Here is a 21,722-nt window from a genome sequence, read left to right as displayed (position 1 = left end):
CTCCAGTGGTGGCGATCTGAGTAAATGGAGTTACACCGGTTTACACAAGGCGGGGAACTCGCCCTTTGGCTGAAGGGTGTATTTCTCAGGGTAACTGGCCCTACAATCTTAACGCAAGTGTAAAAGGTCGTAGACCCCCTTGGCACAGCACCTCCTGCTGGTTGCCTCCGGAATTAGCTCTTTCAGCCCCGGAGCGCCCTCTGCTGGCCAGTGTCTCGCCTGCCTCAGGCCCCTGTGTCCCTCCCAGACCTCGGTGCCCTTTACCTCGGGGTTCTGCCCCAGCAGTACCCCCACACTCCAGGTCTCCCCTCCCAGGGGAACCCCCAACCCCCTAAACCCACCTTGCCTCAGTGGCTACTGCCAGTCGTCATCTAGCCCCCATTCCCTGGGGCAAACTGCAGACTGTAACAGCTACTCATCACTGGCAAGGGGGTCAGACCAGCTGCCTCTGCCTATCCCCGGGCTGCCCCTCTACACCCCCAGTACCCCCTTAGACCTTAAACAAGTCCTCAGCCTGGGCAGTTGCCAGGCTGGAGCCCCCCCAGCTCCCCTTTGCCCTTCCCCAGCACTGCTCTGCATCAGGTACCCTGTGCTCCCCAGCAGCTAGGTCCTTCCCACTCCCAGCTGGAGTGAGACTCTGCCTTCTTATTAGGGCCAGCTGAGCCCTGATCGAGCTGGTCACACCTGTGGTCAGCTACTCAGTCAGCTTCCCTCAGCTGTTCTCACTCTTCTTATCTCAGGAGCGGGGTAACCGTCCTGCTACAGCCAGGCATAAGACAATATACTGCAGAATAATGGGACTGATATAAACTCACCTCTTTAAACCTTGTTGTTCTGCCACCTCGGTAGCTTCTACCTCTTGAAATGTCCTCTTGGACTCTTCTGCAAATTGAGATTAGAGCGCTGTAAACCTCACACATTTTATCTGGCAGCTTGTGCCTAGATGGTTATAATTTCATGAGGCGTCACACATTGAAAGGTTGGATGCTGATCCAGGTAATAACTGGACTACGGAGGGAAATGCATTTCCGGATTCCAACAGATTTTCTGCATGCTGTCATTTCAGCTCAACAGGCTGCAACCCTGCAAAGTGACTCCCTGCGTAGCCCCGTTAAATAATAATACAAATCAATAATATCTAGCTTTTCTACAGCACTCATCAGAAGAGAGCTCAAGGTGCTTTACAAAGGAGGTGAGTATCATTATTCCCATTTTAAAGGTGGCAAAACTGAGGCACAGCGCAGGGAAGCGATTTGCCCATGGTCACGCAGCAGGCCACATCTCCTAGTTGTGGGACAGTGCTCTACGCACTAGGCCATGCTGCCGTTGAGTTTTCACAGGCCCCAGGTTAAGCACATGCTTGAGTCTTTAAGAGGATTTATTTGCTTTAAGGTCAGAAGGGAGCATTATGATGATCCAGTCTGATCTTGCACCTAACACAAGCTGTGAATTCCTACCAAATGATTCTGCTGCAGAAAGTTGGGCCAAGTCTAAACTAAGAAAGTTATTCACTGCTGATAACCAGCGATTTTTGCTAGCACAGATCAGGACTGGCGTCGCTCAGAGTTAGCCTGCAATACAGGGGTGTTTACTTCTTTACACCTCCAAAGGCACAAGACATAAAGTGGACCTAAAATCGAAAACACACACACAAAATATTTAAGCAGGAAACTCACAATGCTGTGGGATGGGGACAATTATCTTTATATTACCTCAATTTCACGATGCCTTGTTTCTGATGGAAATGATTTCTCGGAGTCAACATAAAGTGAGGGGAGGGTCCACTTAATTTGCGTGAAACCTTATGTGCTTTGGCAGGCCAAGATGCCCCCAGCACGCGGAGAGCCCAAGACAAAAGCCATGGCATGGTGATTCGGGCATGGTGGCCTTTGTTTTGACATGCCAAGGGAACAAGATTCTCTTAACTGGGCCCCGGGCCAGATCCTCAGCTGGTATAACTCCATCAAAGAAGTGATGTCAATTTACTCCAGCTCACGATCAGGACTCATTATGTTTTTAAACTGCTGAAGAAGCTAAAATCCTAGCTTTCAGGCATGTTGAGGACATATTTTAGCCCGTTAAAAGGGACAGGAAACAATTCGGATCTACAAAATGTCTGGCTCATCCAAACAAATACTTCACAGGGCACCAATTTAGCTGTTCTCATTTTAGGTTTCACGAGATGAGCTTCTCTTGGGGTTGCTCAAGAGGCCCTGTCGACTTACCCATACACTCTTGCAAGGACTTCTGCAGCACACACTGGACAATTTCCTCAAACTGCAAGTCGGAGAGGTGACACATCTCCTACAAAGAGAGGGCAGAGTGAGTGACAAATGGCATCATCCGTTAACAGCTGGACTTAACCCTAACAGAGATCCAGTAAGTGTTCTTTTAATTTAGCAAATTTAGAGCTGCTTCTGTTAGGGATCAAGCTCCTGGACACCTCTGCCCTCTGAGAAGTTTCCATGATTTGGGGGCTTCTGAGATCGCTTTTAGGGCTACATAACACCATCCTTTGTTAATATTTACTTTCAGTCACGAGCCGGGATGTTATTATTCCTAGCACTGTCAAAGAGACACGCCAAATCCTGGGAAATAACATTATTAATATTTAATGCGATGATGTAGCACTATTCCTACTGAAAACACTTTGCATGCTTTAATCCACAGAATACCCCACACAAGGCAGGTTATGTGTCTTAGGGTGGACCCCGACTGTGAGTCTAGGTTCCCACACAGCCGTAAAAAGCTCAGTATGTTAAGGTTATCAAAATGAACGCCAAGAGATTACTTGATCACAGTGTATCAGTACTTTAACGGGGAGAAAATTCCACATACTAAAGGGCTCTTTAATCTACCGGAGAAAAGCAGGACCAAAACCAGCAGCTGGAATTTAAAGTCAGACACATTCAAATGAGAAATGAGTTACAATAGTTTTTAAACAGTGCAGGTAAACAAACTCCCACGTGCAGGGGTGGAGTCTCCATTTCTGGAAGCCTTCCAATCGAGACTGGAGCCTTTCTGGAAGATGTTTTAGTCCAGCACAAGCAATTGGGCCCAATACAGGAGAAGTGGGTGAAAGTCTATGACCTGCGTTACGCAGAAGGTCTCTTTCGGCTGCAGAATCTACAAGATGGATCGAGGTGAGAGTATCATGTACACAATAACCTGCCAGCGACTCAGGAACGTCAAATGGGCACAGGGGATCAAATCCTGAAATGCCCATCCTGGCCCCACAACAGACACCTGAGAAGGTCTGGGTTTTCATCACACTCTGGCAACATTTTTCGAGCCAATAAAAGTCTTGTCGAACCAAAAATGGCAACATCAGAGTTATAGAGTTTAAGCCTCCAAAAGGGACCACTAGATCAGTGGCTCTCAACCTTTCCAGGCGACTGTACCCCTTTCAGGAGCCTGATTTGTCTTGCGTATCCCCAAGTTATACCTCACTTTAAAAGGACATGCTTACAAAACCAGACATAAAAATACAAGGGCTCATGTCCAGTAACAACCCCACTTCTTGGATCAGGTTTATTCACATAAAACAAACTCAAAAGTCTCTTCCTCGCCAGTCTCACACTGAGTGTCTTCCTGCTCCTTCCTGTCCTGGCCTTCTCTGCAGGCCTCCTTTCCCGCCAGTGTCTCATCTGGCTTCCCCAACTCAGGGGCCTGCAGGAGCCTTCTTATGCCAGTATCTGCAGGCATCTGCCAACATCCACCTGCAAACCCTTCTCTCTCCAGGACTCTTCCTTACATACTCCAGGTCTGATTGTGTCACCTGGCCCTCCGCATTCCCCCAATCTGGGGAGAAGAGTTGGCTATTGGAATAAGCAGGGCTGAGCCAGTTTTTAGAGATACAACTATATAGGAACTAATGAAAGGAAAGTTTTATTCATGTTATTAGATTCTGACATGAAATCACCTTAGCTGATGCTCTGCTTGAGTTCCTTTTGGCTCTCTTTTCTACATCTTGGGCTGTTTCTGGACCTTTCACGTGGCCCATATCCTCTTCCTTTGTTACCCTAGATTTCTTCCACCTCTTCACATCAGTGTCCGGATGGCCCGCTTTCAGTTTTGTTTCAGTTGAGTCGCTTGTCCCTTGGCTCAGCAGGTAGGTCATCGCCTCTTTTGCCCTAGTGTCCTCCTTTCTCCCATGATGCTCAGGTCCTTCCCGCAAAGAAAGGACATGGGGTTTTGCCAACGGAGGGGCAAACGTTTTCTTCATCGTCTTCCCAAGTGCTGAAATTAAAGCAAGAAAGAAACACAATGCAGCACCCCACCACTAATCACAAATACCTCTGACACTGAACTCTGATCTTGTGGACACATAAAAGTTACACCCATTTGTCCATCCCTTGAGTGTAGAATCTTAAATTGATTTAAAAGGGCCATATAGATTTAGGTTGCATCCAGACAAGCATACACGCATTTAACTACCTCCTCTATTACTTGCGGTCTTTATACGAAAACTGGATCTATTTCTAGAAGACACTCTCTAGCTCAGACAGAAGCTATGGGCATTGTGCAGAAATTAATGGGTGAGGCTCCCCATCCTGTGCCAATGTCATACAGCAGGTCAGACTAGATGGTCAAAATGATCTTTTCTGGACTTAATATCTATGAATCTATTAACTGAATTGATTTCTAAATTGAAGCAGGTTTTGTGTGAGAAATGCCTTCTTTTCTTTTCCATCACTTAAGTGTTTCCCAGTTTGCCAGTGGCACAAAGTGGCCAAGTGAATTAACTGTCATATGTTAATTAAAGCCAATGGACCTGAATCTCAAGTCTATTGTAAGGTCTCTTTATACTTCTAGGAACTTTGTATAAATGAGAATCAGGTTCAAGAGCTCCTTTGGTTGCTAGGATCCAGAGTCCTCCTGGTCCAAAGACCTCTCCCTACAAATGTATTTATTGCTACTGTTATTACACTTATGTCAGTGTAAATACAAAGAGGTGTAGTCAATTTACTGGAATTACTTTGGATTTAAACCAGAGTACATTACTGTGCATTCTTTTCATTGTGTTAGCTGTACACACGTAACAAAAGATGGCGTCTGTTCCAAAGAGCTCATAATCTAAGGCCCTAATTCAGCAAGACACTTAAGACGCGCTTAAACCCCGGGGGAGTTAATGGGAATTAAAGATGTGTTTATACACTTGGGTGGGGAGGCATGGACTGCTGAAATGGGCGCCCAAGTGAGGCTAAAGTTTGCCCTGATTGATAGTGAGCTAGCTAAATGTTTAACAACCTATAGCACACAGGAATGTCGTGAGGATGAAATGTTTACATGCCTCTTATGGAACATTTGCCGAACCCTGTAGGCCAGATCCTCAGCTGGTGTAAGCAGCTGATTTACACCAGGTGAGGCTTTGAAGTGTATGTATGGAAAGGGATTACCCAACACCCTGCAATGTGGTGGCAACAAGAGGTGGCTCTTAAGACCCTTGTGTCTCTGGAGGATGCTTGCAATGGGCATTAATCCGGCCTGCGAGGCCCAACTCTCCCCTCACACTGGGCCTCTGCTTTACACAAGTATACCTCGGTTGATTCTAGTGGAGTGACTCCAGATGTACACCAGTGTGAGCGAAAGCAGAATTGGTCCCGGATGTGTGGAAAGGAGGGATCAACAGGGCATCCCATGGCTCTTGTGTTGTGCAAAATGGGGTGAAAACCATGCCCATGTTCAACTCCATTTCCACTGAACACCCTATTAAAAATAGGGGTGCCATATCTATCTAGGTTTCAGAGGAACAGCCGTGTTAGTCTGTATTCGCAAAAAGAAAAGGAGTACTTGTGGCACCTTAGAGACTAACCAATTTATTTGAGCATGAGCTTTCGTGAGCCACAGCTCACTTCATCAGATGTGTACCGTGGAAACTGCAGCAGACTTTATATACACACAGAGAATATGAAACAATACCTCCTCCCACCCCACTGTCCTGCTGGTAATAGCTTATCTAAAGTGATCAACAGGTGGGCCATTTCCAGCACAAATCCAGGTTTTCTCACCCTCCACCCCCCCACACAAATTCACTCTCCTGCTGGTGCTAGCCCATCCAAAGTGACAACTCTTTACATAATCAAGTCGGGCTATTTCCTGCATAGATCCAGGTTTTCTCACTTCCCCCCCACCCCCATACACACACAAACTCACTCTCCTGCTGGTAATAGCTCATCTAAACTGACCACTCTCCAAGTTTAAATCCAAGTTAAACCAGAATATCTGGGGGGGGGGGGGGGGTAGGAAAAAACAAGAGGAAACAGGCTACCTTGCATAATGACCTAGCCACTCCCAGTCTCTATTTAAGCCTAAATTAATAGTATCCAATTTGCAAATGAATTCCAATTCAGCAGTTTCTCGCTGGAGTCTGGATTTGAAGTTTTTTTGTTTTAAGATAGCGACCTTCGTGTCTGTGATTGCGTGACCAGAGAGATTGAAGTGTTCTCCGACTGGTTTATGAATGTTATAATTCTTGACATCTGATTTGTGTCCATTTATTCTTTTACGTAGAGACTGTCCAGTTTGACCAATGTACATGGCAGAGGGGCATTGCTGGCACATGATGGCATATATCACATTGGTGGATGTGCAGGTGAACGAGCCTCTGATAGTGTGGCTGATGTTATTAGGCCCTGTGATGGTGTCCCCTGAATAGATATGTGGGCACAATTGGCAACGGGCTTTGTTGCAAGGATAAGTTCCTGGGTTAGTGGTTCTGTTGTGTGGTATGTGGTTGTTGGTGAGTATTTGCTTCAGGTTGCGGGGCTGTCTGTAGGCAAGGACTGGCCTGTCTCCCAAGACTTGTGAGAGTGTTGGGTCATCCTTTAGGATAGGTTGTAGATCCTTAATAATGCGTTGGAGGGGTTTTAGTTGGGGGCTGAAGGTGACCGCTAGTGGCGTTCTGTTATTTTCTTTGTTAGGCCTGTCCTGTAGTAGGTAACTTCTGGGAACTCTTCTGGCTCTATCAATCTGTTTCTTTACTTCTGCAGGTGGGTATTGTAGTTGTAAGAAAGCTTGACAGAGATCTTGTAGGTGTTTGTCTCTGTCTGAGGGGTTGGAGCAAATGCGGTTGTATCGCAGAGCTTGGCTGTAGACGATGGATCGTGTGGTGTGGTCAGGGTGAAAGCTGGAGGCATGCAGGTAGGAATAGCGGTCAGTAGGTTTCCGGTATAGGGTGGTGTTTATGTGGCCATTGTTTATTAGCACTGTAGTGTCCAGGAAGTGGATCTCTTGTGTGGACTGGACCAGGCTGAGGTTGGTGGTGGGATGGAAATTGTTGAAATCATGGTGGAATTCCTCAAGGGCTTCTTTTCCATGGGTCCAGATGATGAAGATGTCATCAATATAGCGCAAGTAGAGTAGGGGCTTTAGGGGACGAGAGCTGAGGAAGCGTTGTTCTAAATCAGCCATAAAAATGTTGGCATACTGTGGGGCCATGCGGGTACCCATAGCAGTGCCGCTGATCTGAAGGTATACATTGTCCCCAAATGTGAAATAGTTATGGGTAAGGACAAAGTCACAAAGTTCAGCCACCAGGTTAGCCGTTACATTATCGGGGATAGTGTTCCTGACGGCCTGTAGTCCATCTTTGTGTGGAATGTTGGTGTAGAGGGCTTCTACATCCATAGTAGCCATCATGTGCCAGCAATGCCCCTCTGCCATGTACATTGGTCAAACTGGACAGTCTCTACGTAAAAGAATAAATGGACACAAATCAGATGTCAAGAATTATAACATTCATAAACCAGTCGGAGAACACTTCAATCTCTCTGGTCACGCAATCACAGACATGAAGGTCGCTATCTTAAAACAAAAAAACTTCAAATCCAGACTCCAGCGAGAAACTGCTGAATTGGAATTCATTTGCAAATTGGATACTATTAATTTAGGCTTAAATAGAGACTGGGAGTGGCTAAGTCATTATGCAAGGTAGCCTGTTTCCTCTTGTTTTTTCCTACCCCCCCCCCCCCCCCCCCCCCCCCCAGATATTCTGGTTTAACTTGGATTTAAACTTGGAGAGTGGTCAGTTTAGATGAGCTATTACCAGCAGGAGAGTGAGTTTGTGTGTGTATGGGGGTGGGGGGGAAGTGAGAAAACCTGGATCTATGCAGGAAATAGCCCGACTTGATTATGTAAAGAGTTGTCACTTTGGATGGGCTAGCACCAGCAGGAGAGTGAATTTGTGTGGGGGGGTGGAGGGTGAGAAAACCTGGATTTGTGCTGGAAATGGCCCACCTGTTGATCACTTTAGATAAGCTATTACCAGCAGGACAGTGGGGTGGGAGGAGGTATTGTTTCATATTCTCTGTGTGTATATAAAGTCTGCTGCAGTTTCCACGGTAAACATCTGATGAAGTGAGCTGTGGCTCACGAAAGCTCATGCTCAAATAAATTGGTTAGTCTCTAAGGTGCCACAAGTACTCCATATCTATCTAGCATTATTTTCTCTCCTCCTAAGCACGCCTCTCCCATGAGACAACGACTAGGGAGTTTTGAGTATTTTGGACAACCATGGGCGACCAAGGTCCACATTGGCACCTTTTATGAGGTAAAATAGACATGATTTTTTAGCTTTTTTGCCCTGCCAGTGTTACCATCTTCGTGCTTTTCTGGCCAGGATGGAGGAGGCAAATAGGCACGAGGTTGGCACATTTTTGGTGCAGCCATGGTAGCGACTAGGGCACCATATTGATACAACAGGCAATGCCATGCAGCGGGGCGACCAGGCCGTATATCAACACCTTTCATGAGGTAAAACAGACATTTAGGTTTTTTGGCCCTCCCATGTCTACACATTGGCACGTTTTAAGCACAGGAGCATCTGGGCGCCATATTAGTACAGGAAGCAACACCAAGCAGGGGAGCAACCTGGCCCCCTGTGGACACTTTTATGGGGTAAAAGAGACACAGTTATTAGGGTTTTTTGGCCTTCCCGTGAGATGACGTCGGCGCGTTTTGTGTGCAGGGGGCACCATCTTGACACAGGAGGCAACGCCAAGCCAGGGACGACCGGGCCCACTTTTCGAGAGGTAAAACAGACAGTTATCTTGGCGTATCGGCTCCCTGGCGACGCCATACTGGCATCGGTCCCTGGCGCCATATTGACCCAGGAAGGTAGGCCATGGAAGGGGAGGGGCGACCGAGCCTTTTCATGAGGTAAACCAGGCGCGGGGAGGCAATGGGTACCGAAATGGGGCGTGTTTGACCCAAGCTAGGGTCCCTCTATTAGCCTCAACAGGTGGGGACAGTTTTGGCGCCTTTTTATCTTCAGCGCGCGCGCGCTCCCTCCCCCCCACCGCCGCGCGCGCGCACCCTCAAAGCGCCCTTGAGCCTCACGCGCTCCTAACGGCCGGGGGAGGGAAAGAAACTCCAGTGCGCACGCGCCACCTCCTCAGCACGGCCGCTGCTCTGTCTCCGCGCCGACGAAGCTAGCTTGAGGCCGGCTCCGTGCGCATGCGCGGTCATCTGAAGGGGGGGGCGCGGAAAGGACGCGTGCTTCTGTCGAACTCACTGCGCATGCTCGTCTTGGCAAAGGCGGGGGTTGGGGTTGCGCATGCGCATTGCATTAAGTGGGGGGGTACTAAGTAGCCCTGCTGGTGACCACGTGGTTTTCACTATGCGCTGACCCTATAGATTATGGACCTATAGGGGGGGCTATATTATTATTCGTTATACACTAGGGATCTGTAGATGGACTGGAGGTATAGATTATGGACTTTATGGAGGTTTATATTATAATTATATATATGAGCCTGTGGGTCTGTATATGGGCTGACCCTATAGATTATGGACCCTATGGCTCAGTATAGGGACCCTTAAAGTATGGATTTTAAACATCTTTAGGTTATAGGTCTTGGTGTATGCGCTGGCCCTGTATAGGGACCCTTGGTGGCTATATGTGGGCTGAGATACGGATCCTGCAGGTCTGCATATGGGTCAACCACCTCAAGCCTGGATGCAGTAGGCCTGCATATACCTTTATCATTTATATTATGCACCCCCATGGATCTGTATAGGTCCCTAGACCTTATGGGCCTGAAAAAGGGTCTCTCTTTTTCCCTACATCTGTGAGGCCCAATGGATTTGTCTATTATAGACCTGTGTAGACAAATTTTTGAGGGTCCATATATGGTCTGACAAGTATATTATGGGGGCAATTTAACCATTCCTATCCTGAAATAAATTTACTTGATCCGAATAATATATATGTTATTTGAAAACCAACTAAGCCTTTCATTACATGGAAAGGCACGCTTTATGGGACATTGAGCACACAGACGCTGAGGGATAGCTCAGTGGTTTGAGCATTGGCTTGCTAAACCCAGGGTTGTGAGTTCAATCCTTGAGGGAGCCATTTAGGGATCTGGGCCAAAAATTGGGGATTGGTTCTGCTTCAAGCAGGAGGTTGGACTAGATGACCTCCTGAGGTTCCTTCCAACCCTAACCTTCTATGATTCAGCCATGGTGTACATAGCAGAACGCTGACTCACCAACTCCCGCTGGTCATCCAGGAATTAGCTGGATTCCAGCACTCGGAGCGCCCCCTGGTGGCCTGTTTCTCTTCTGTCCCAGACCCCAGTGCCCTTTACCTTGGGGTTCTGCCCACAGCAGTACCCCCCACACTCTGGGCCTCAGTGGCTATGGCAGTCATCATCTAGCCCCCACTCCCTGGGGCAGACTGCAGTCTGTAATGGCCACTCATCACTGGCAAGGCAGTTGGACCAGCTGCCTCTGCAGCCTCAGTACCTCCTTAAACAAGGCTTCAGCCTGGGGAGTTGCCAGTTCCTCTTTCCTTTCCACAGCCCTGTCCTGCTTCCAGTATCCTGTGCTCCAAGGCAGCCAGGTCCTTCCCACCTCAAGGCTGGAGTAAGACTCTGACCCAGCTCCTCCCTAACAGCTGTCTTATTAGGGCCAGCTGGGCCCTGATTGAGCTGGCCACACCTGTGGTCAGCTACTCAGCCAAGTCTCACTCCTCTTATCTCAGGAGCAGGGTAACTGCCCCTCTACACGCACTTTATGGGACACTGAGCACACAGACCCTGATTCAGCCATGGTGTACATATAGCCTCACTGATATCTGGCCCGTAAAACCTTTGTAACGCAGCTTGATCTTACATCAGTTTTAGAGATGATGTTAAATGTGATATTCAATACGCAAAACTCTAATGTGTACAGCTATTGATTAATTCAATGAGATACACACCGCAGTTATATCAAGGTAGGGTGACCAGATGTCCCGATTTTATAGGGACCGTCCCGATTTTGGGGTGTTTTCTTATATAGGCTCCTGTTACACCTGTCCCGACTTTTCACATTTGCTGTCTGGTCACCCTACATCAAGGTAGGCAAACCACATATTCAGCCTTACCCATGCCCTTAGTATTGTATTACGTAGAGACAGGTTTCAGAGTAACAGCCGTGTTAGTCTGTAATCGCAAAAAGAAAAGGAGTACTTGTGCCACCTTAGAGACTAACCAATTTATTTGAGCATGAGCTTTCGTACTCCTTTTCTTATTACTTAGAGAGATACAGATTTGTATATAACCTAAGGCAAGTCACTTAGTTCCACCTCTGTCTGCCTGCTCTGTTTTCCTTCTCACCCCTTGCCTGTCTTATCTGTTTAGACTGTAAAATCTTTGGGACAGGGGATGACTCTCACTATGTGCATCCTGGGACCTGTAGTCTCAGACCAGGCAGGTGTAAGCGGACAGACCCTTTGTCTGGTATTAGACTGGACAGCCCTGCTTTTCTAGGGTCTGTTCCCTACCCAGTATTCAGACAAAACCATATCTGCTTTTCTCTGATATTGGATGAAGGGGGTGCCTGTTTTTAAGAGGTCCTGCCCCAAGTGGCATGATCTTCCATGCAACATGTGTCTTGAAGTCATTCGGGCTGCAGCAGGGTCACGCCAGCAGGGGCAAGTGGGACCTTGATGTGTGAGTGGCCACCCGGGGCAGGTGCCTCCAATAACGTGTTCATCTTCCAGCCAGTCCCCCCTTCACTGGGAGGGCTGGTGTCAGGGTGCGAGAGGTAGCGGGACCGCTCCTGGGGCATAGGTCAGGGGTCAGAGGTGAGAGATCAAATGGGCCAGGAATCCCGCATCCCGCCCCGGGCCGGAGGTGGAAGATCGGGAATGGGGAGAGGAAATTGCAGAGGTCAGAGGTAGGAGGGGGGTCAAGGGTCAGAGGTCAGGCTCATTCACTTGGCGTGACAAGCCCGGTGACCTCCCTGGGGTGACCCGGCAGGGGTCAGAGGTCGTAGTTCACTCAGCAAAGGCAGGGCAGGTGACCCCCCACCTTCTAAGGGGTCAGAGGTCAGAGTTCTCTAATTGGGGTGAAAGGTCAGAGAGGGAGGGGGGCTCCCCTCCTGCTCACTCCTAGGGGAGGCCAGGTGGTGCCCCCCTCCTATAAAGGGGGAGGGGGAGCATATATTTACAGCCTGGCGGGGCAAATTCGTTCTGCGCAGGCGCAGAGTCCGCCCCAGCGGGAAGAGGTAAAAACTACGAGTCCCAGGATGCCTTGCGACTCCCCGCCCACGTGACTGTTGCCCACAGCCTCTGGGAGGGGGCTTGATATTGGAGGTGAAAAACAACGAGCGGGCTCTGAATCCACCGTTCACACGGGGCGCGGCCTGGGGTTTAGTCCCGCGCGCCAGGCGAGACGGAGCCGGGCGCAAAACGGCCCAGCCCCCCCCGCGGCGGCGGACTGAGCGGGACGTGGAGGTGTCCACGTCAGTGCCTGAACCGGCGTCGGGTTTTAAATCCGTTTCCACACACCACCCAGGAGGCGCCGTTTTTCTAACCTGGTTCCCGTCACCGAAGCCCGGCTGGACACTTTTTAATAGGGTGGAAAAAAATTTCCCCCAACAGGCACTCTGTGGGGACAGCTCTGAGCTCGGAGGACCTCACCGCGCGGCCCATGGGAGCTCGGCCGGATGGGAGTCGAGCGCTCCGATTGGCTCACGTAGCCTTCGTTGTGCTCCCTGATTGGCTACGACCGCGGCAGCGGGGCGGGAGGAGCGGGAAAGGGGGCGGTGCTTCTCACACGCAGGGGCAACGTTCGCGCAGGGGGCGTCCGTCGAGCGGATTGGCCGCCGTTCCACGTGGGAAGGGACAACACGGCGCCCTGATTGGCCCGCGGCCGCGGGAGGGGGCGTGGCCCCCGGCGGGCCCGCCCACCGGGTATATCTACCGCAGGCGGGGGGGGGGGCCGCCTTGCCATCGCGTCGGAGCTGGGAGACGCGAGCCGCGGCTGTCTCCTCCTGGGCCTCGCGCGGGCGGCCGGGCCGCGCATGCGCCACGCGGGGGCGGCGCGTCGCCGCGAGGGGGAGGGGGCGCCGCGCAGGCGCGTTGGGGCCCCGCGCCGGGGCCAAGGCGGCGGCGGCGGAGGAAGGCGGCGGCGGCCGCGCCGCGGGCCGGAGGCGCATGCGCCGGCGGGGCCCGTGAGGGGCGGGCGCGGCCGCTGCGGGGCGCGCGGGGCGGGGCCGCCCCCGCGCAGGCGATGATCGAGATGGCGGCGGACAAGGAGACGTTCCTGGCCCCGGCCCCGCCGCCCCTCAGGCCCCCGCCCGCGGCGGGCGGCGGCGGCGGCGGGCCCCTGGGGCAGCTGCCCGAGGGGGCCGCCCCGGCGGAGCTGCGCCGGGGGGCCGAGCCGCCGCGCGGGGGCGGGGGCGGGCGCGGGGGCGGCCCCCTCGTGCAGCTGCACCAGGAGGCCGCCCCCTGGGGCCAGCGGCGGGGCGGCGGCGGCGGCGGGGCCCCGGGGCGGCCGCCGCAGGGGGCCGGCGCCAAGGAGGAGGAGGACGGCGTGGGCGAGCTGCCGCGGCCCCGCAACGGGCTGCAGCCCCAGCGGGGCAAGCGGCGGAACAGCTGCAACGTGGGCTTCAAGCACCCGGCCTCCAAGCGCCGGCGCCGGGTCAACTCCGAGTGCGACCCGGTGCTGCCCTCCGAGTTCCTGCTGGGGGGCAACATCTTCGACCCCCTCAACCTCAACAGCCTGCTGGACGAGGAGGTGAACCAGGCCCTCAACGCCGAGACCCCCAAGTCCTCGCCGCTGCCGGCCAAGGGCCGGGACCCGGTGGAGATCCTCATCCCCAAGGACATCACCGACCCGCTGAGCCTCAACGCCCAGGACGGCGACGCGGCCCTGGTGCTGGCCTCGCCCTTCAAGGCGGGCCGCAAGCGCCACCGCCACCGGGGGCAGCAGCGGGGCGGGGGCGGGGCCGGGGACTGCAAGCAGGTGGCCTGCAAGGCCTGCGACGCCGCCTGCCCCACCCCGCAGCCCTACGAACTCAACACGGCCATCAACTGCAGGGACGAGGTGGTCTCCCCGCTCCTGCCCCTCGCCGCCGAGGGGGCCGGCTGCGGCACCCCTTCTTGTGCCTCCTTCTCGGGCGGCCGCCACCACCGCAAAAGGCGCCGGACTTCCAGCAAATCAGAGGTGGCCGGGGGGGCCAAGCTGCCACCGCCTCCCCCCACCCCGGGCGGGGGCAAAGGCGGGGGCCAGCCGGGCAAGAGTAGCCCGGAGAAGGGCAAAGGGGCCGGGAGGCACCAAGCGGCGCCCACGGCCAAGCGGCGGCGTCGGCAGCGGAAGTTCCAATACGGCAACTACTGCAAATACTACGGCTACCGGAACCCCAGCTGCGAGGACGCCCGGCTGCGGGTCATGAAACCCGAGTGGTTCCAGGGCAAAGAGGTGCTGGACCTGGGCTGCAATGTGGGGCACCTCACCCTGAGCGTGGCCAAGAAGTGGAAACCTGCCCGGGTGGTGGGGCTGGACATAGACGGGGCCCTGATCCACTCGGCCCGCCAGAACATCCGCCACTACCTGTCAGAGGAGATCCAGCAGCAACAGGAGGAGGCCGAGGAGACGCCGGCCGGAGCCGGCAACAAGAGGCGGAGGGGCTGCTTCCCCGCCTCGCTGGCGGCCAGCAGGGGGCCCATCGCTGCTCCCCGGGTGCCCCAGGATGGGGCGGGTGCTGCCGACTTCCCCGACAACGTGATCTTTGTCCGGGTAAGAGGCCTAGGATGTGGCAGGGGGAGGGCCCCACCTTTCAGGGGCGCTGCTGGTGTGGGTAGCAGCCGCCCACCTAGCTGCTTTCAGCGGGAGGTGGGAGGTCACACAACAGACACGCCCCCTAAGATCCTGGGGGAGGGACTAGGGTTTGGCAGGAGGAGCCCTCCCATCCCATACGAGAGGGCGGGGATTAGCTCCTCTCCTAGGCCGGCCAGTGGCTTAGGTGGGATGGGCTGGTAGGATCACACAGGCCTTGCCTGGGGGGTGGGTGGAATTGCTGAATCCTGGTGGAATAGCTTCTCTGGCTGCTAACTTCTGATTCAGGGGGAGTGACTTCATCTTGCTGGGGGGCGGGGGTGCATATGGGGGGGCCAGGATTCCCCTGCAATCAGGAGACCAGTGCAACTGACAAGACGAAGGGACCGGTTAAATAGCTCCTGGCTTGTTTCAGCCGAGCCCCTCTGGCGAGGGGCACAGCCGTCCCTCCGTCCCCTCACAGAGCCAGAATTCCCTATCGGAAGCAGGAGAGCACAGAATTTTAGGGTGGGGGTGTCTGTGACCTTGGCCGCTTTGGTTCACCTCTGCCGCGGTTCACCTGAAATGGACTGGCACCCGTTTGGCTCTGTGAGGCATGTGCTCTCGAGATCAGCTGATAAATGGCGCCAAGCCACATCTGAACCCAGCGTTTGACCGAGGGTGGTTGGCAGGGGAATGCAGCTGGGGGCAGATCCGTTAACCGGGCAATGATCGACAGCAGAAGTGCTGCCCTGTGCCCACAGCGGGTGGGTTAGCTGCCGGGCGGGCCGGCTGAGGAGAGACGCCCGCCCGCAGACAGGGCCTTATCTTAGGCCCTTCCCCTCCGGGAGGGGAGTTGGGTTGGGTGTCAGAAGGCTGTTTCCTCCGAGCTTAGATTTTCACCTCTGTCCTTGTCCCTGTGGGGCTTGGAAATCAAAGTCCACGAGGCGGTTAAGGAGGGTGGCCTGTCCCCAGAGCAGCAGGCCCTCAGTCTGTTGGGGTTGGAACAGGAAGGCTACCTCCCAGGTTTCTCTGATGAGTTTTACACGGGGGCATGTAGCAGAGCTGGTCAGTTTCCGGGGGTTACGTTTCTGGCTTCTATCTGGTTCCTATTCTCCGCTCTCCTCCTGACCCCGTGCCTCAGTTTCCCCACTCTCCAATGCTGGACCTTGCATGAGGCTCACGGGAGTTAAGGAGCCTTGCTCATTGGAATCCCTGAAGGGCCGGGGGCCTGGAATTCCCCTAATGATCCTTTCCAAGCCTCCGTCTGTGCGCTTTGAGATCTGCTGCCGAATGGGCAGAGAATCAGACCTGTCGGGGGGCTGGGGGGGATGGATTTTGTCCGCAGGGCCAAGATCCTTTACTGGAGGAATCCAGCGGCTGGTATGCAGAGAAATGTTTCCCGGACCACTGCGATGAGCTAGATCTAGCCTGTAACAGAATGGAAACGCTCTGGCCAGGCTTGGGGGGGAGGCAGGTTCTCACCTCGGGGGGGGTTGATAATCTGTACGCAGGCACCTTTGGCAGCTCTGCCTGGGTCCCTTTCACCCCTTTTGAGGTCACGCTACGTGCCAGGTGCTGTCTGTTGGGTAGAACCATGGTATATTGGTCCTGCGAGGCAGGCAGGCCTCTCCCTGCCCCTGCTAGTGCCAATCTCACCCACACTCTCGGGCCTGTTGCAGGGCGACCCCGCCCCATGCCCAGCCGAGCTGCCTGGGAAATCCCACAGCGAGCGCGATCTCCAGCCGGCACTGGGGGCCGAGGGACGTGAGATGGCTACCCAGGGGCTCTCCCCCCGAGTTCAAGGGTTAACATGTTTCTTCTGAAGGCAAGAGCATTGGCTAACGGAGGGAGGGAGGGGAGTCAGGACTCTTGGGTTCTCTTCCTGGCCCGGTTGGCGGGTTTGATGCCTGAACGGAAAGTGAGTAGAAAGCCACCACTCCCCCGATCCTGTCGGACCTATCGGCCTGTCGCTCGCAAATCAGCCAGAGCTGAGCATCGATTCCAGCGCCGGCCTGGCGTGGGACTATGAGTCCCAGCATGCTGTGTGGCCAGCAGGGCATGCTGGAACCCATAGTGCCGCCCCCCCCCACCGAAGTCTTGTGTTTAAACATGCCTGACCCCTTCCAGAATTCTTTAGAGGGTCCCGTGTGTGGAACCACCGCCCCCCGACTGAGATCAGGGCTTCCCAGACACCACACTCCACCCCTGACCATGATCTGGGACCCCCTTTGTGCCACCAGATCTCCCTTCCTCAGCCAGATCCCGACCCCTCTTGTGCCAGCCACTGCCCAGACCCACCACCGGCCAGCATCTGCCCTGAGGAGCCTCCAGTGTAAATTCCCAGAGGGAAGTGACTGGGATCACCCAGTAGGTCACTGTCTAATGCAGCCACGAGGCTGGAGAGAGAAGTGGGTCACAGCCTGAACTCCTGGGGGAGGGAGATTCCTGTAGATGCCCCCAGCATGGAGGCTGGTAAATATTTACACCCCCACGGGCTGATAACCCGGGGGGAGGCGTTGTATGGCAGGAACCGGGGAACTGCCGGGTTGGAAGCCGCGTGTTGCTGTTTTTGAAAGTTTTCGGCGTTTTCCTTTTTGAAAAGAAGCCTGCGGAGAAGGGGCCTGACCCCGCGCAGGGCGAAATGGGCTTTAGTCTCTTCAAGAGGCTGCAATACGCAGCAACCTCTGTGAAAACCGGGGCTTCGAGGCTGTGGCTCGCTAGCAAGAGCCAACCGGGGGGGAACGGCTAACTTTGGGGGCCAGGCTGTGTGGCTGGGGCCCGGCTGTGAACACACAATAGATCCGTCACCTTTGTCTCGGCTGAAAGCGTCCCGTGAATGAGGGGCTGATGGTATTCCGCTGCGTGCAGCGATAGGGGACCTTGCGAGGTACCTGGACCAAACCCAGCTGCGTTTAGCTGGGAATCAACATGGCCGAAGGGTTGATCCAGAAATTAACTGAAGCACAAATGGAAAAATTTATTCTGAGCGAGGCTTCTGCCAGGCCCAGCGAGCCCGGGTGTTTTGGGGGGAAAGGCATCTGTGGGGCTGGGTGTGTGTCTGAGGTGGGCATGATCCTGATCTTGACCTTCATGGGGACAGGGGACCCATTGAGCTCTGGGGGCTCTGTGGTGTTGGGGGAATTCCAGATAGCTGAGGGGAGCCGAGTGGTGTGGGCCGTGGAGCAGCGGCAGGAGGAGTCCGGGAGGCTGCAGAGGGCCCTGATCTGGGGGTGGGGGCTGATCTCTGGGGCGTGCCATGGAAACCAAACATCCCCGGCCCTTGGGGCTGGCCGCCAGGATGCCTGGGTTCTCTCCCCAGCTCTGGGAGGGGAGTGGGGGCGGGTGGGTCTCGGAGCAGGGGGCCAGGAGCCTGGACGCCTGGGTTCTCCCAGCCCGCCCGTCACGCCCTCCCTGTGCCCGCAGGGGAACTACGTGCTGGAGCGGGACGAGCTGCTGGAAACGCAGGGCGCCGAGTACGACGTCGTGCTGTGCCTCAGCCTCACCAAGTGGGTGCACCTCAACTGGGGGGACGACGGGCTGAAGCGGCTCTTCAAGCGCATCTACCGCCACCTGCGGCCCGGCGGCCTCCTGCTGCTGGAGCCCCAGCCCTGGTCCTCCTACGGCAAGCGCAAGAACCTGACGGTGAGCGCCGGCCTGCCTGGGGGGCGGGGGGGGATTGCAGCTGCCGGCCTGGCTGACGCCTGTCTCCTCTCCCCAGGAAACCATCTACAGAAACTACTACCGCATCAAGCTGAAACCGGAGCAGTTCCCCTCCTACCTGACCTCCCCGGAGGTGGGCTTCTCCAGCTGCGAGCTGGTGGCCAGGCCCTACAACAGCTCCCGAGGTGAGGGGGGCCCCACTTGGGCGGCCTGGGCCGAGAAGGCATCGGCCATCGGCTGGGGCGGCCTGCTGGCAGGCTGAATAAGCCGATGGCGGGTGTCTGCCATCGGTAGAACTGGGCTGGAAACCAGAATTTCTGACCCGTTGGGAAACTCCACACAATCTGGTTTGTCCCAAATTGGGGCAAAAAAGTCAAATCTCTAAAGGGGAAAATCCCAAAAGACTTTGCGAAAGGCTGCGTGGTTTGTGTTATCAAAGCGAAAATACTGAACGTGGTGTTGCAGTGGTAATTTAGTTCTGACAATTACTTTTATTGTGTATGTTCATTTAATAGTTATAATATTATCAGGCTTGGCAGAATTCGATCCCTATTTCAGGGGCTAGTGAGGTTTCCGTCTGTTTTTACATTTTCACCCTTGTACAGGGGTTTACGGGCTTTTCCCCCATTTTGATTGATTCACATGTTCACCGCGGTGTGAATTTTTGGGACAAGGATTTACTGACCGTCGATGTAGATTCAAAAAGTTAAAGATTTATGCAGTTGAAACACAACTGGTCAACGTCCTCTGTCAAAATATACAACATCAGTATCCTTAAATCAACAAATCCGGCCGGTGTTTAATATGCATTGGCTAGTGCCTTTGTAAGGAGGCTAATTCCAAAGTCACTGGATTTTTTTTAAACTTTCAGGCAGTATTTTCCTTCCTTTTGCCTGTCCGTAAACTTCAGTTAGCCATGGCGATATGTTTTGGTTGGTTTGTGGGTATGGTGAAAGACATTTACTGACCAATCTAATTTGTCAGGCCTAATTACTATCTATTTGTATTATTACAAGGCATTAAAATGGACATTTGATATTTATCAGTTGCAAAATAAGTCAAAACAAAATGCTTCACTGGATTTCGGCTAGTTTCCAAATGTTTCCGTCCAAATCGACACTTCCCCTTGAAACATTTGGATTGTGACAAGCCAGCCTGTCTTCCCACAATGCACAGTTAACCTGTGGAACTCCTTGCTAGGGGATGTTAAGGCCAAAAGTAGAACGCAGGTCAAAGAAGAATTGGCTCAGTTTACGGCGGACAAGGCTATCAGTGGTTATTAGCCAGGATGGTCAGGGATGCAACGCCATGCTCTGGGGGTCCCTAAAACTGCCTTCCAGCAGCTGACCCCTTTGACACAGACCAACCTAACGAGCCTCCGGTAACGAGCAGGATTCATAGTCGGGACGCAGACCGATTCCCTAGCTCCTCACATCCGCTCTCTGTGGGGGGCGACAGAGCTGGAGGGGTTGCTCACAAGTCACGATCAGCAGCTCCGTGGCAATGTAACGAGTCTCCGTGTTAGCCGATTTGGGGGGGCCCCGGATGGGGAAGGGGGAGCAGCGGGGCCGGGCAGGGCCGTGCTTGTACTAACCGGCTGCCCCCGTCTGCCCACAGGGTTCCAGCGCCCCATCTATCTCCTTCACAAGGGCCACCCCACCACCCGCTGAGGGAGAAGCGGCCGACGCTCGGGACCGGAGCCCCCCGTTCTTTTCTTTGCATTGGAGGACAGCTGGGCTGAGCCCGACGGACCCAGGGGCGGGCGGGACTGGCCGCCGCGCCCCGAGATCGGCAGCCGCTGGACGTGGCGCACCTCCCCAGCCCCAGGCACCTGCGGGCAGACGGCCCGGCCCGCGGGGTTTGCGCTCACCAAACTGCCGAGGAATGAATCCGCCGGGTGAGAGGGGCTGCCCCCTGCTGGACACTGCTTAGCGCTGCAGCCTGAAGAACTGCATGGGGGGTGGCTGCAGGTGCCCCATACTGAATACTCAGCCCCCCCCCCCCCCCCCCCAGGGGGGAGGTGATGAAAGGAGGCCAGGGGCTCCCCCCTCCAGCCCCCACCCAGTCCCCAGTTGGAGCCCAGTGCACTTCATTCCACCACAGGGCTGGGGGGGAAGCTAGAGCAGAGATTGGGGGGGGGATGGGACAACAGTCTGTGCTCCCCACTCCCCCCCCAGTCAGCTGTCCAAGCTCCCCTCTGATTCCCACCCCTTAACAGCTCATCTTTCTGCAGCAGGGATGGGAGGGGCCCTTTGCATCTATTGTTAGGGGGGAGACCAGCTAGGGCAGCAACTGCCTCAGTTTCCCCTCTGCTGTAAAAGGGGGGGCAGCGCTGCCCTGCTTGCCGGCGGCAGGCTGAAGAGGTGCCTGTGGGATCCCTTCCTGCTGGCCCTGGGCCGGTTCCCCCCGCAGCAGGGGGCCCCAGCGGCATTGCCTGGGGGGGGGGCGTCCCCGCGTGTGACGTGGAGTTTTATCCTTACAGATGTTGATTCTATTATATATAAATAAAAGCTACCGATTATTGCCCGGCCTGGCGCCTGGGGGCGGCGAGAAGGATCCAGGCGAGAGGCGGGCCTAGGCCGGAACCAGCGTTTATTGACCAGCCCCGGGCAGGGCGGGCGGCTCCAGTCTCCCTCCAGCTGGGGGTCGGGGCTGGGCTGGGCTGGGCAGCAGGAGGCAGGGGGGCCCCGGGGCCGCGCACGTGGCAGCCAGCTGGGCCTGGAATCGGCACCACACCTGGGGGGGAGAACAGCAGGTTCAGAAGGGGGGGGGAGGGCACTTGAGCCAGCGCATTGGGATGGGGGAGCAGGGGGCTGAGAACGGGGGGGAGGGCACTTGAGCCAGCCCATTGGGATGGGGGAGCAGGGGGCTGAGAATGGGGGGGGGAGGGCACATGGACCAGCCCACTGGGGTGAGGCGGGGGGGCACTTGAGCCAGCCCATTGGGATAGGGGGAGCAGGGGGCTGAGAACGGGGGGGGGGGGAGGGCACGTGGACTAACCCACTGGGATGAGGCGGGGGGGCGGGGCAC

At 54.7% G+C, this 21,722-nt stretch overlaps 2 protein-coding genes across 6 annotated transcripts in view; one reads left to right on the top strand and one right to left on the bottom strand.

The window, feature by feature from the left end:
- Positions 1-9,460, bottom strand: part of ZCWPW1 (zinc finger CW-type and PWWP domain containing 1) — a 31,126-nt gene extending 21,666 nt beyond the window's left edge. For 4 of the 5 annotated variants that reach the window (XM_048833623.2, XM_048833626.2, XM_048833625.2 and 1 more), the window contains exons 1-4: positions 9,316-9,460; positions 3,923-4,239; positions 2,226-2,304; positions 816-882 (exon numbers count right to left, since the gene is read on the bottom strand). In XM_048833623.2, coding sequence (XP_048689580.1) covers positions 816-882; positions 2,226-2,304; positions 3,923-4,225 — 449 coding nt within the window. In that variant the 5' untranslated portion in view covers positions 4,226-4,239; positions 9,316-9,460. The remainder of the gene's footprint in view (positions 1-815; positions 883-2,225; positions 2,305-3,922; positions 4,240-9,315) is intronic. The other variant, XM_048833624.2, reaches the window with a different exon arrangement.
- Positions 9,461-13,221: 3,761 nt separating this feature from the next.
- MEPCE (methylphosphate capping enzyme) lies at positions 13,222-21,215 on the top strand. The gene is made up of 4 exons (XM_048833621.2): positions 13,222-15,011; positions 18,456-18,674; positions 18,751-18,877; positions 20,310-21,215. The coding sequence occupies exons 1-4, from the start codon at positions 13,503-13,505 to the stop codon at positions 20,360-20,362; spliced, it is 1,908 nt and encodes a 635-aa protein (XP_048689578.2). The 5' UTR covers positions 13,222-13,502; the 3' UTR covers positions 20,363-21,215.
- The last annotated feature ends 507 nt before the right edge of the window (positions 21,216-21,722 follow it).

Source organism: Caretta caretta, chromosome 28, assembly GCF_965140235.1.
Source record: "Caretta caretta isolate rCarCar2 chromosome 28, rCarCar1.hap1, whole genome shotgun sequence".
NCBI classification, from domain to species: Eukaryota; Metazoa; Chordata; order Testudines; family Cheloniidae; genus Caretta; species Caretta caretta.
The sequence above is the reverse complement of the archived record's forward strand: the minus strand, read 5'-3'. Positions and strand labels throughout refer to the sequence as shown.

Bases quoted from the DNA above. Each gene is read 5' to 3' on its own strand.
- MEPCE (XM_048833621.2), top strand. From the start codon at position 13,503: ATGATCGAGATGGCGGCGGACAAGGAGACGTTCCTGGCCCCGGCCCCG. The intron at 15,012-18,455 runs GTAAGAGGCCTA...CTGTGCCCGCAG, and splicing joins ACAACGTGATCTTTGTCCGG to GGGAACTACGTGCTGGAGCG. The intron at 18,675-18,750 runs GTGAGCGCCGGC...TCCTCTCCCCAG, and splicing joins GCAAGCGCAAGAACCTGACG to GAAACCATCTACAGAAACTA.